Here is a 13470-nt window from a genome sequence, read left to right on the forward strand (position 1 = left end):
TAACACACTGTCCTACAGTAAACCATAGACATTCCCTTAAACTTCTTGTTTTAGTTTTCTTACCACCTTTGGCCATTCTTCCTCCCACCTGTTGATCCCTCGCTATTCTCAAGGGGCCAAATGTGATTCTCAAATAAGAATCCATGTCCAAGGACAACTCATTTTTATTGAATAGTGATGAAATCTGCATCTAAAAATCTGGAGATTTTTATTTCTTGATGCAAAGAGAATTGTCTGCATCTTAACATCCGGAAAACCAAAAAACTAGTTATTGACTTTCACTGCACCAAAGAGCCTCTATGTCCAGTCACTATTCTAGGAGTGGGTGTAGAGATAGTCCACTCCTACAAGTACTTGGAGGTCCACATTAATGACAGGTTGGATTGGTCTACTAGCATAGAGAAACTGTAGAAAGAGGGGCAGAGTAGACTCCTTTTCCTTAGGAGACCACACTCCTGTAATGCAAGGAGTGACATCCATTACATGGTCTACAATTCTGTTATGACCAGTTTGATTTTCTGTGCTGTGGTGTGCCGGGCTGGTAACATGAATTCAAGAGCAACCCACCGAATCAGCAAACTGATTAAGAAGGCAGGCTCAGTTATGGGACATGCAAACTCTGTATCCCCTGGAGGTCATAGCGAAGGAAAGAATTAATACAAAACTGAGTGCCATTATTAACAATGTTGCATATGTTGTCTCTGACACACTAACATTAAGGACTTTCAACCAACAAATTATTCAGCAAAAGTCTGTTAAAAGCCAAATTTCCCCCTGGTGACAAATGAAGTTCTGAGTTCTCACAATATCAATTTTATGAAGAGTTGACCACTTAAAATTGTAATTAATTCTTTCCATTGTTTTGTGAAAGTGTAATTTCAATCCTGGATGACTGAATTAACTGTAATTAATAACTGCAATTAAGTAACTGTAACTTGCATATTTAAATTGTTCTGAAACAATGAAACTACTCTAATTTAATATTCCGTGAAAATGATTGACTGAAAATGCACCCTTCTAGTCAGATTAATTTTACACCAAGAGATTGTGTAAAGTTCATCCAAAAGATTTTGTATGATTAACAATGATAATGTTGGATTGGTAATGAAAATACCTATATCATCAACGTAGAGAGAAATTTTTTTTTTCCCTTTGCTTCCCTTATGATTCCCTTTATTTCTTATGGTTTATCTAAGATGAATAGCCAGTGGTTTGATGGCAATTGCAAAAAAATGAAAGTACAAATGAAGCAGACTATGGAAATTGCAACTAGGAGCATACTCTCCCCATAAACCATGTCTCTCACCAAATAGTACCAAAAGGTTTTGATTTCTATTCTGTTCTAACAAATAAGCAAAAGACCATTTCAAAAGCCTTTGGAAGAAAAGGAGGACATCTTGGTGAAAGATCATGAATTCTGAATAAAGGGAATATATAATATTCCACTCAAGCTTTGGGAAAAAAATAACAACAAGAACAATAATGAAAATTAGGTCCAGGTTTAAGGATTTTAAAAGGCAGGATTCTTATATTGTTTAGGCAGTAGGTATGTTAAAGATAAACACAGTTCAGTGAACTTACGGGATAACACCAGTAGTTCCAAAAAGAAATTAGACATTTTTTAATTGTAAACTTGGGGGTTGGTGGCAGGATTGGCACTCCTGCCACCATAAATAAATAAATAAAACCTCACACTGTTCCAGTGTGGTGCTGAGCTGTCACCCACTGAACTTGGGTCCCAATCCAAGTTTTTTGTTGTGTGGTGGGTGTGGTGTGCTCCCGACCTAAGTGTGTTAAGCATTGTGGCTGCAAATTTGTAAAAGCTACCCCACCAATTAGACTCTGAGTCAAAATAGATCCCAATAATTATAAACTAATGACATTTGCCTCTGTACTTAGTCAAATAAATGAACTGTTTCTGTTAAAAACGAATGAGTAAAGTATTTATTTGAAAACAATGTACTAAATCACAGTCCGTGTAGGGTTAGAATGAGAAGTTCCCGCCAAAACTTTAGGGTAGATTGTTGAGAAAGCATCTGTCAAGTTTAACATAAGTTTTATTGTAGACATAAATAAGCATAGTATATAATAATATAATACATTGATTTTCAAAGTCTTTATTCTGTAGAGATTTATCATGAAACTGAAAGCTATCTGTTATTAAGGGCAACATAACACAGTTGACTGATTAAAGGGATGAAGAGCTGTACTACTTATCAGAGATGACTCCTTGGGCTAAGATGTAGTCATCAATGTAGTCCCTTGGGATCCATGTGCTTTGAGTATTATTTTTCCTAAATGATTTTCATGGCATTGATTCAGTTGCAGTGTGTGAATCTGTGAAATATGCTGATGTCATGTTATTTTCTCTCTTTTCAGTTTTAACATTATCTGGAAAACAAATCAGAGTGACCCGGGCAATCATACAAATTGGGCAGACACCTGTAAAATACAGTTTAGTGTAGACAAGTGCCAATTGTTATGTGCAGATTATTTCTGAATACTATAAGGGTGGTTTTGACCTATGAGAAATTTAGATGCAAAAATCTTCATTCAGAGAATATGCAGATGCTACTAGTTAAGACGATTTAAATATTTTATATGTAATGTGACTTACTGAATATCAATCATGGGACAGGAGTGGGTGGTGTGCTCATAATCTGCAACATTTTAGGGAGCACACATTTTGAGGTTGAGAGTATAATTCCAATCGCCACACTGCAACACTAAGAGTTATTCAAACAACAGCTGCTAGGATCAGCCCTGGACATAACAGTATGGCCTTTTCTCAGATGCAAAGTGAACCGACCATTGTTTGTTTGAATTGTTTTGTTTTGTTTAAATCAAAATTCTCAATTTGTTGGTTAAACATCTAAAAACATGTTTTATTTTAATATAAACATAAAAAAGAAAGATAAAAATATGAAGAAAGCTTTGCAAAGAAAAGGGCAGCATCAGCCTCCAATATTCTTTATTATTTAATCCTAGGCAGTCACAAATGTTGATATATATATATTTTTTTTTTTATAGGTGACAAGGGAAAGTTTTCATATGACCGTCAGTGCTCAGATGGGGATGACTCTGAAGGTGCTGATGATGATGACAATGATAATGATGAAGAGGATGAAGATGACAGCCAAGCTGAATCTGTTGTGTCGGCCACCCCATCTGTCACAGCAAGTCCACAGCACCACCCCACAATGAGTAGCTATAGCGAATGTTCCAGTGTCACCAATTTTGAAGAGGGTCTGAAGAGTGGAAAGCTCTCTGGAAGACTGGTCACTTCTAATGTAGATACATTACCAAAAGCTCTGCTGACTCAAATGACCGCCTTCAGTATTACATCCGATGGAGCTACAGTGAAGCTTCCAGGGACAAGTGAAGTCCTGACACAAATGCAAATAAGAGAGCCTAGCTCACCTGGTGTAGACATGGAAAGGAGTTCTCTGACAAGTCCCAAGTCTCCCTGCCGCCAAATGTCAGTAGATTTCCCAGAATCTGATGAGATCCCTGTGTCTTCTACAAAAACTACATCAGTAGAACCATCAAAGGCAAGTATTTTTGTACTGAACTACTTACAGATCAGTTATTTATTAAAACTCACAATTGTTCTACCCATCTGTTTGTGTCATAGTCCAAGAGAAAACATTTTTGGTGGTTTACTTGGGAATGAATTGTTTTATGGTGTTTGTGATCCTTTATGTAAAAGATCTAACCAGAAAGGCCTGAGTAACTGTAATATACCTGCTGTGAATGTCACAGTTCCTCCTACCCTCCTCATGGGATTGTTCCTATACTAATGTTATGAGCTTTAAGATTACAGTAGACAGCTATACAAATAAAGCAATTATCAACCAAGAAGGGCTTAGACTTCAGACAGCCAATAAGCAGTTGCACGGACTTTGTGACAGAATAGTCTGTACTGCAGGCAAAACAGGCAGAAGATAGACACCCAAAAGTTTTAAAAAAAATAGATGCACTAACTAGAGCAAACAAAATACAGTGTTTGATACAGTGCATCCAGAAAGAATTTACAGCGCATCACTTTTTCCACCTTTTGTTATGTTAGTTTTATTCCAAATTGGATTAAATTCATTTTTTTTCCTCAGAATTCTGCACACAACACCCCATAATGACAACGTGAAAAAAGTTTACTTGAGGTTTTTGCAAATTTATTAAAAATAAAAAAACTGAGAAATCACATGTACATAAGTATTCACAGCCTTTGCTCAATACTTTGTCGATGCACCTTTTGGCAGCAATTACAGCCTCAAGTCTTGTTGAATATGATGCCACAAGCTTGGCACACCTATCCTTGGCCAGTTTCGCCCATTCCTCTTTGCAGCACCTCTCAAGCTCCATCAGGTTGGATGGGAAGCGTCAGTGCACAGCCATTTTAATATCTCTCCAGAGATGTTCAATCGGATTCAAGTCTGGGCTCTGGCTGGGCCACTCAAGGACATTCACAGAGTTGTCCTGAAGCCACTCCTTTGATATCTTGGCTGTGTGCTTAGGGTCGTTGTCCTGCTGAAAGATGAACCTTCGCCCCAGTCTGAGGTCAAGAGCGCTCTGGAGCAAGTTTTCATCCAGGATGTCTCTGTACATTGCTGCAGTCATCTTTCCCTTTATCCTGATTAGTCTCCCTGTTCCTGCCGCTGAAACACATCCCCACAGCATGATGCTGCCACCACCATGCTTCACTGTAGGGATGGTGCCAGGTTTCCTCCAAACGTGGCGCCTGGCATTCACACCAAAGAGTTCAATCTTTGTCTCATCAGACCAGAGAATTTTCTTTCTCATGGTCTGAGAGTCCTTCAGGTGCCTTTTGGCAAACTCCAGGCGGGCTGCCATGTGCCTTTTACTAAGGAGTGGCTTCCGTCTGGCCACTCTTACCATACAGGCCTGATTGGTGGATTACTGCAGAGATGGTTGTCCTTCTGGAAGTTTCTCCTCACTCCACAGAGGACCTCTGGAGCTCTGACAGAGTGACCATCAGGTTCTTGGTCACCTCCCTGACTAAGGCCCTTCTCCCCCGATCGCTCAGTTTAGATGGCCAGCCAGCTCTAGGAAGAGTCCTGGTGGTTTCGAACTTCTTCCACTTATAGATGATGGAGGCCACTGTGCTCATTGGGACCTTCAAAGCAGCAGAAATGTTTCTGTAACCTTCCCCAGATATGTGCCTTGAGACAATCCTGTCTTGGAGGTCTACAGACAATTCCTTTGACTTCATGCTTGGTTTGTGCTCTGACATGAACGGTCAACTGTGGGACCTTATATAGACAGGTGTGTGCCTTTCCAAATCATGTCCAGTCAACTGAATTTACCACAGGTGGACTCCAGTTAAGCTGCAGAAACATCTCAAGGATGATCAGGGGAAACAGGATGCACCTGAGCTCAATTTCGAGCTTCATGGCAAAGGCTGTGAATACTTATGTACATGTGCTTTCTCAATTTTTTAATTTTTAATAAATTTGCAAAAACCTCAAGTAAACTTTTTTCACGTTGTCATTACGGGGTGTTGTGTGTAGAATTCTGAGGAAAAAAATGAATTTAATCCATTTTGGAATAAGGCTGTAACATAACAAAATGTGGAAAAAGTGATGCGCTGTGAATACTTTCCCGATGCACTGTATCTTAAAAAAAAATAGAGCTGTACATGTTTCTAGTTTCATTGCAGTGAAGCAAAATAATCAAATTGTAAAGCTACTGTCCCAAGGTATGGTGGAAAGCTTGAGGATTCCATGCTGTTCTTGGGGTGGGGAATCTCATGTGCTATCTAAGCTTGGCAAGTAAGTGCCAAAAAGAAGCTTCTGAGCAACTGTGTTGGCAGTTAGGTTTCAGAGCCAATCCCTCACTTGAAAGTTTGCACTGAGCAGAATGTCAGGCTTTATTTGTACTGTTGGCTGACAGATACAAATGACAATGAGCATTTGCTACTCTTATCCCTTTAACCAACTTCAAACAAATGTAATCACTTCCCAGTCCTACTTATTTACACATTGAAGGAAATTTAAATTTGAATCAAGCAAAGAAGTCATTTTTGTTTTTGTTTTTTTGCATTATAAATGCTTCCATTAACACCTTGCATGTATCCTGTTATTTAAACTTTGTCGTTTTTATTAACTTTTTTTGTTTTAACGAAACATTTGAGCGTACAGTATTTGTCAGTGTGGTGACTTTGGTGATAGCAAGCATGCACAAGGCTATCCAACTCAGCAAAGAGAAGAACACACCAGTTTTAGTGGTTTAGTCTACTACTTTTTTCAAAAGGTTTTGGCTGGGAGACACATGTAAAGAAGCAGTAAAAAAGCAAAAGCTAGACAAGAAAAATGTCCAATTTCTGAACAACCCTGCATTAGCCTGCCTACTCCAACATACTTTGATACTTTTTACACTGGTTGCCTGTTCTGTTCTGGTATGGTTCTGAAATGGATTATTTGATCTAACAGAGTTATCTAATCCCTATAACCATGCACATGTATTGTTGTTTAGAAGAATTTGTTGGAAGCTGAAGACTATTGTTGAAAACCACTTCCTAAATTTTTGTCAGTTGTGTTCACATATACACTTTTAGGTTAATTGCATGATGTGCACTAGCTCTGTATCCACTGTTTGAAGTTCAGAAAGATGCTAACTGCTGCCATGACATTTATTGATTGTGAGACTTTTAAATTTCATTTATTTACTTCTTAATTATAATATACCCGATTATTATAACTTAACTTATTTATTGTTTATTATTGTGAACCAAAGGTCAGTTAACCATGAATTGCAAAAAACAAGTGAGATATTAGCTAATCAGTTAAACAGGTATAATTTTTACCTGGGTGCATTCATCCTTAAAGACCCACTTTTCATAAAATATTTCAAAGAACTGAGTTCTTATCCTCCCCATTGGATTTTGGGAAATTAGAATATAGACTGAACACATTGTAAACATAGAATGGTAACAGGATTCAAGAGCAGAATATCTAATAAAACTGCACGTCTCCTAAAACAAAGGATCTGGCTTATGAATAATGTGTTGGAACAAAAACTTCAGCACTCTAGAAACAGAATTACCAACACTTGTTCTAGGTAAACTATGACATATAATCCTTCCAGCATGTTCTGGAGGTTCGAAGAGTCTTTTTCTAGTGTACCTGCATGGAAGGCAACCCTCTCAGCATGTTCAAAACTGCTATGTATTGCCCCTCTGTATGCAGTGGACAAGAAGCTGTTCTCCAGTATTGTCAGGTTTATTTTTATCATTACATTATGGATTTATTTCTGCATTTCTGGGAGCCTTTGACAGTTTTCTGGAGCCTGTTCTTCAAAGAAGAATTACTCTTATCATATATGTTTAAAGTAAGGAGCGAATGAAGGTGATCTAAAATTGATACCAACAGGGGTCTCATTTTAGAGAAATTAGGAAAAAAAAGAAATCTTTTCAACAATGGAAATATTAAATTCCATTTTATGTGCCTAGCTTGGAGGTGAAGTTCTTTTTCAAACTCATCCTTAAATAGATACCTAAATGCCAGCATTTAGTTTCACCAGTTGCAAGAGAATTGCTGAGCTGAGTTATGTTTTCAGTCAAGTGACTGACGTGAACTGGAATTATTCTGGAGGACTTCACCCCTGGCAATAGAAACTATCTGAAGTTACTGCAGTAATAAATACAGAAAAATTCTAAAAGTCAAACTATCAGGACTTTGCATTGAATTAATAGAAGTTCTAGTGCATACCATGAGATACTGTACTTCAATACACTAATGTCATACACATTTACTTGCATGTTAAGATATTCTGATTTAGATACAATGTCATACTGTGTATAAAAGTAAGTAAATAAAACTTAGTTCATTGATGCTTACATTAAGACTTTCTACTATGCATTCCTCTGAAGATCTGTTGTTAGTTACAGAAACTTTACAAGCATGGTCACCATGCCAATGCTGTGGTGCTGTTGGTATACAACAGGTAAAAAGAATCAAGTCTGACATTGCCGTTGTAAACTTGCAACTCTACTTATGGTTATGAAAAAGTTGTTTTCCACTTCTATTCAACCATTTGTTGTCAGCCTGACAGGATGAGTTTTATGAATTTTTGTGAATTTCCCATTGGGATTAATAAAGTTTATCTATCTATCTATCTATCTATCTATCTATCTATCTATCTATCTATCTATCTATCTATCTATCTATCTATCTATCTATCTATCTATCTATCTATCTATCTATCTATCTATCTATCTATCTATCTATCTATCTATCTATCTATCTATCTATCTATCTATCTATCTATCTATCTATCTATCTATCTATCTATCTATCTATCTATCGGTTTACAAATGCAGTTCTGCAGTTCCTTCAAAGTTCTCTTAATTTACTCATGTTCTGTGAATTCAGTTTTTAATGCATTCTTTGTTTTATTAAGTTAATTGTTGAGTTTTCCCATCGCTTCGTAGAGAAGATATGTGCCAAATGTACCCTTCTTTTTAAAAAATATATTTCATGTTGTTTATTGACAATCAAAAAATGACAATTTAAAAGATTGCTTCACACAAAAAAAAAATTTGTTACCCCATATGATTTATAGTGATGGCCGAAAGCATTTTTAATCTCATGTTTCTGTGAAAAATGGAGATAACAAACTTTCTGATAGAATGGCATCTGTGGAGACCAATGCCGGATCACAGTAAACAATATAAAAATGTCCACAAAAAATCTTGCTTATCGTGTTGCACAATCCACACGTCAAGTAATGCAGCTGTATACTCAACAGGCAAAAGGCAAGCATTTTTGGTAAAATATGGTTAAATAAATACTTCTGGAAAATCAGAGTAGTTTATGCAGAAGAAACATATTCACACAGGATCAAGCTTTGGAATTGAAGGCCCACCACTTTCCCTCATTCATTGGTCAAGAGTCCTGTCTTCAAATAGCTTGATCCTGTATGAACTCTGAATTAAGAATATTTTAGCCAAGGTGTTTGCATGGTGTAAGCATACAACAGGATGGCTTGACATGTGGATTGTACAACACGAATAAAAGGAGATTTTTTTCATGGACATCTTTATATTATTTGCTTTGGTCCAGAGTTGGTCTTCATAGATGCCCATTGTATCATAAAGTTTATTTCTATTCTCCATGTAAACAAGAGATTTTTTTTTTTCTCAGCCATCACTACAGACCTCTTGGTGTAAGTTACATATAAAACATTTCATTTTAGGGTGCAGTATTCCCTAAACTGTCTTTTTTCCACCCTGGCTTTTCTAACTAAGTGTTATGTAACCATTAAGTGGGTTGAGCCATAGGGTATACATGGTTGGAAATAAAACTAGAAAATGCGCAGGTCAAGTACATATTAAACTACATACTGTACATTCAGACATCTGTTCAGAAGTGTTGTTTTTACATTTGTTACAGTCGTCCACAAAGTGTTACTCATTTATTGTTTTGGAGAGACACTGTTTTCATTTCATACATTTTTTTTATTCTTATTTTTCTATTTTCTCCCTTAGTGTTTCCATTCAGAAACAGCTAACAGTGTGTGCTTCCTAAAGTTATATTTTATGCACTAATGATGAATCACCCATGTGGATCTAATTGGGAATATTGGGAATATTTTGCTTGTGTATTCCATTTCATGTTTTTGTGAAACTATTCATTCCCTTGATGAAGTGTACAACTTTTCTTTTGTGGAACGGATTCATATTTTTTCTTTTCTGCTCCATGTTATGTTTAAACAAATGCATAAAAAGACATAAAAATGAAGGTAGCAAAATTTTAAGCAACTGAATTTCCATCCATCCATCCATTTTCCAACCCGCTGAATCACGGGGGTCTGCTGGAGCCAATCCCAGCCAACACAGGGCACAAGGCAGGAACCAATCTTGGGCAGGGTGCCAACCCACCTCAAGACACACACAAACACAACCACCCACCAAGCACACTAGGGCCAATTTAGAATCGCCAATCCACCTAACCTGCATGTCTTTGGACTGTGGGAGGAAACCGGAGCGCCCGGAGGAAACCCACACAGACACGGGGAGAACATGCAAACTCCACGCAGGGAGGACCCGGGAAGTGAACCCAGGTCCCCAGATCTCCCAACTGCGAGGCAGCAGCGCAACCCACTGCGCCACCGTGCCGCCCGCAACTGAATTTGAATAATGAAAAAAAAAACTACAAGGGCCCATTCACAGTTGAGTATTGTACATTTTTAGCATTTCTCTGCCATTTTGAAAGCATTTTTTATGTGTTTTTTCAAAGAGGTGTTTTGCAGGGATAATGGCTAGTATCATGCCCTGTCATGATTTTGTAAGTTATGAGGAGTTCTAATGTTGTAACATGATAGTTGTGTCTCCAGAATGACGCTAGTGCTTTTAATCCTGGTACTCACGGTACTTAAGCAGAGATGTCATCATAAGCTGACGTGCTTCCATCCTAACTACAGTAGAAGTTCATTCATTAATCTTGCAGGGCATTGTTAAGAGTTGATGCTTGCTCTGGGCCACTATATCTCTATGAATTCTTTTCATATGATTCTGCAAATGTTTTGTATTGTGCTTCAGTACTCTGAAACCATTGTAATCTCTTTAGGGTTGGAGGCTATGATTCTTAACTTGCAACCATTAATACACAGATAATTTGTGGTATACCTATAAGCCTGTACTGGGAAAAAATGGATTGTGGAAATAGCTGGTTGAACAAAAGCCAAGCTTGTGCTGTTGTGTTGAATTCACAGTGCTTCTTTCTGAATTCCTTGCAGGCATTGGGTCAGTCAAGTGAACCTGGAGTGCCAGTTGATCGCAGCACACAGACAACTTTGATGCCATCATCTGTATATGCCAATCCACAGTTCCTACAGTGCCAGCAGCCGCAACAGCAAATTGAATGTGTAGCTCCTCAGACTCGTTTATTCAGCCATTTACCTATGCACTCACAGCACCCAAGCCGGACCCCCTATAGCATGATCCCAGTGGGTGGTATTCAGCTTGTACCAGCTGGGTTAGCAGCTTACTCCACTTTTGTTCCCATTCAAGCTGGGCCAGTACAACTCACCATTCCAGCCGTGAGTGTAATTCACAGGACGTCAAGTCCACATGGAGAGAAGAGCTCAGAAGGACCTGGACCTGCAGTCTCCAATTCCGTGGGGGTGTCTGAGCATGTGAACAATGTGTTGCCTTGCATACCTATTGGTCAGGTCAGTGTTCCAAGTCTACAGACCCTTGGCTCTCAAAATTTACAACCTCTTCCAGGTGTGGGGCTGGAGACTGTCAACATTTTAGGTCTTACCAACACGAACATTAACTCTCAAATCCAGCCTCAAGGCCTCACCTTAAATGCAGTTGGTTTGCAGGTGCTAGCAGCAAATCCTCCAGCTCAAAGCAGTCCCAGCCCCCAGGCACACATATCTGGTTTACAGATTCTGAACATTGCTTTGCCCACCATAATTCCCTCGCTAAGCCCCATAGCTGCAGAAGGCCATGGAGTAACCGAAAAAATGAATGTTAACTCCAAACCCAGCGAGACAAGACTTGAGCAAACCCCAGTCCAACTTCCAGTTGCAGTTAACATCAGTCCAGTTGGCTGTGCACTGTCACCACAATTACCAGCAAGTGTACTGCTAAAGACACTGGAGCCCTCCATCTCTGGAAAGTTGGACAAAGAGAATGAAACCCCATCTGTGGAAGCACGGTTACATCCTAAGCAAAGGCAGGAGTCCACAGCTGTTCAGAACAATAAAAACCTGCAAGACAGCCAGCACATCATTGAGAGAAAAAAGGAAGACATTTCAAATCAACAAACGACCCAGCCTCGGCGGCACATAGGGACATCACGAGGTCAGACGACCATCCAGTATAGTGATGTGTCCAGTGACGATGAGGACAGGCTTGTCATAGAGACTTAAACACTCCTTCCCCTTTTTTTTATTTTTTTAAAAATTGAAAAAACAATACTTGTTGCTTTGTGAAAATGAAAACACTTAGAGGTGTGTTCTGTGCAAGCCACCCTTTTTATTTTAAGCACATTCTCTGACATATCATATCCTACGTGCAATCATAAAAAGTGACCAATATGACTGCCTCATTTTCTTGTTTGCTCCCGCCATTTTTATTTTGTACATGTTGTATAGAAAATTGTGCCTTTTGGATTTTATTGTGTAGGAACTTGTACATAATAGAAATTATAACAACAGTGTAGTTGCTTGTGTTTATTAAATTACAAATATAGATTTATTTTAAAGTGTTATGTCATACATAAATTTATCAATCTATATATATATGTATATGTTGCACTAATTGTTTACGATGTTCTGTGTACATATGTAGTATGTAAAACTATTTATTGTATTCATCTTTTTGACCATGAAACACGGGTCTGTTGTTCTTTGTGTGAGAGAGCTTTATCTTTCATTAAGTCTCTCATAAGTATCAGTAAACTTTTGTTTACAAACTTTTGTACTGATTCTCCTGCTTAATAATATATTTTTTTCCTACTTGGAGAAGTTTCCAGGAAAATGTTCTATTTGTGATCAAGTCCGCTTCGTCATGAGTTTGGTAAAATCCCAGTGCATTGCATTCAATGGGGAAGGGTAAACTGAAGTAGTTCTGAGTGGATTTTAATGGTGCAGTGGTGTTTAGGTGTTGTTGAGGACTATGGAAAAGTCTGCCAACTACACTGAACTGATTATTGTGGTAGAAAGTGTGACCTTAGCTGGGAAGCAGCAGTGCTAACCACTGTGCCTCAAACAATAAAAGGTGCAGATAAAACGAAACCACAAACAAAATGCAATTAAATTATTAAAAAATAATAATAATAAGTCATTGTGCTCACAGCTTCAATCTTGGGACACACCCTGGCCGTGCCACAAATGAGCAGCATGGGACTGCCTCATTCCATTGTTTGAAGTTGCAGCTCCATGAATAGTTGGAAGATCTTTTAGTTTCTGATTGCTCTGCAGATGCTTCACACTTTTTCCTTCCATCAAGAAAGTTGAAATTCTTTGTACATAGTAACAACAGTTAAGGACTTATTACTATTTCACAGGCTCATGTGAATCATCTGACTTTTTGATTTTGAGAGATGAGAGCTTCTTTAATGCTTGTTTTCATGATTAACCATGTGCTGCAAGTGAGTGAGTGAATGCACGGGGATCAGCATTGTATATCCAGTGTCAGTACTCATTATTCTCATTATAGTCAGCTAATGTACCCCTTCAAATCAAAAATACTGCAGAGATGACTCCTTCATTCAAAGGCTCTATCCCATGTGAGTGTGTTTCCTCTGTGTGCAGTGCTAACTTCACCGAACACCATCCATACCTGGTGTCTTCTCTTAAACTGCTACCCCATCAGCTGCCTGCCAGTAATCTCAGTCATATACAGATGATCTCCTGTTTTAACTTCATTTTTTCTTTCAATATGATGACTACATTTCACCATAGTGAAAAAAGAGACTCCTCCACTATGGAGTTCATGAA

The 13470-nt window shown here is 38.2% G+C and overlaps 1 protein-coding gene across 1 annotated transcript in view; it reads left to right on the forward strand.

Annotated features, from left to right (window-relative positions):
• The window catches only part of hivep1 (HIVEP zinc finger 1), a 141150-nt gene extending 128695 nt beyond the window's left edge, over positions 1–12455 (forward strand). Inside the window, exons 8-10 of the mRNA XM_051935561.1 lie at positions 3031–3787; positions 9506–9530; positions 10756–12455. Of these exons, the coding sequence (XP_051791521.1) occupies positions 3031–3787; positions 9506–9530; positions 10756–11898 (1925 nt within the window). The 3' untranslated portion in view covers positions 11899–12455. The remainder of the gene's footprint in view (positions 1–3030; positions 3788–9505; positions 9531–10755) is intronic.
• The last annotated feature ends 1015 nt before the right edge of the window (positions 12456–13470 follow it).

The sequence above is a fragment of the Erpetoichthys calabaricus genome, chromosome 13, assembly GCF_900747795.2.
Source record: "Erpetoichthys calabaricus chromosome 13, fErpCal1.3, whole genome shotgun sequence".
In the NCBI taxonomy this organism is placed as follows: domain Eukaryota; kingdom Metazoa; phylum Chordata; class Cladistia; order Polypteriformes; family Polypteridae; genus Erpetoichthys; species Erpetoichthys calabaricus.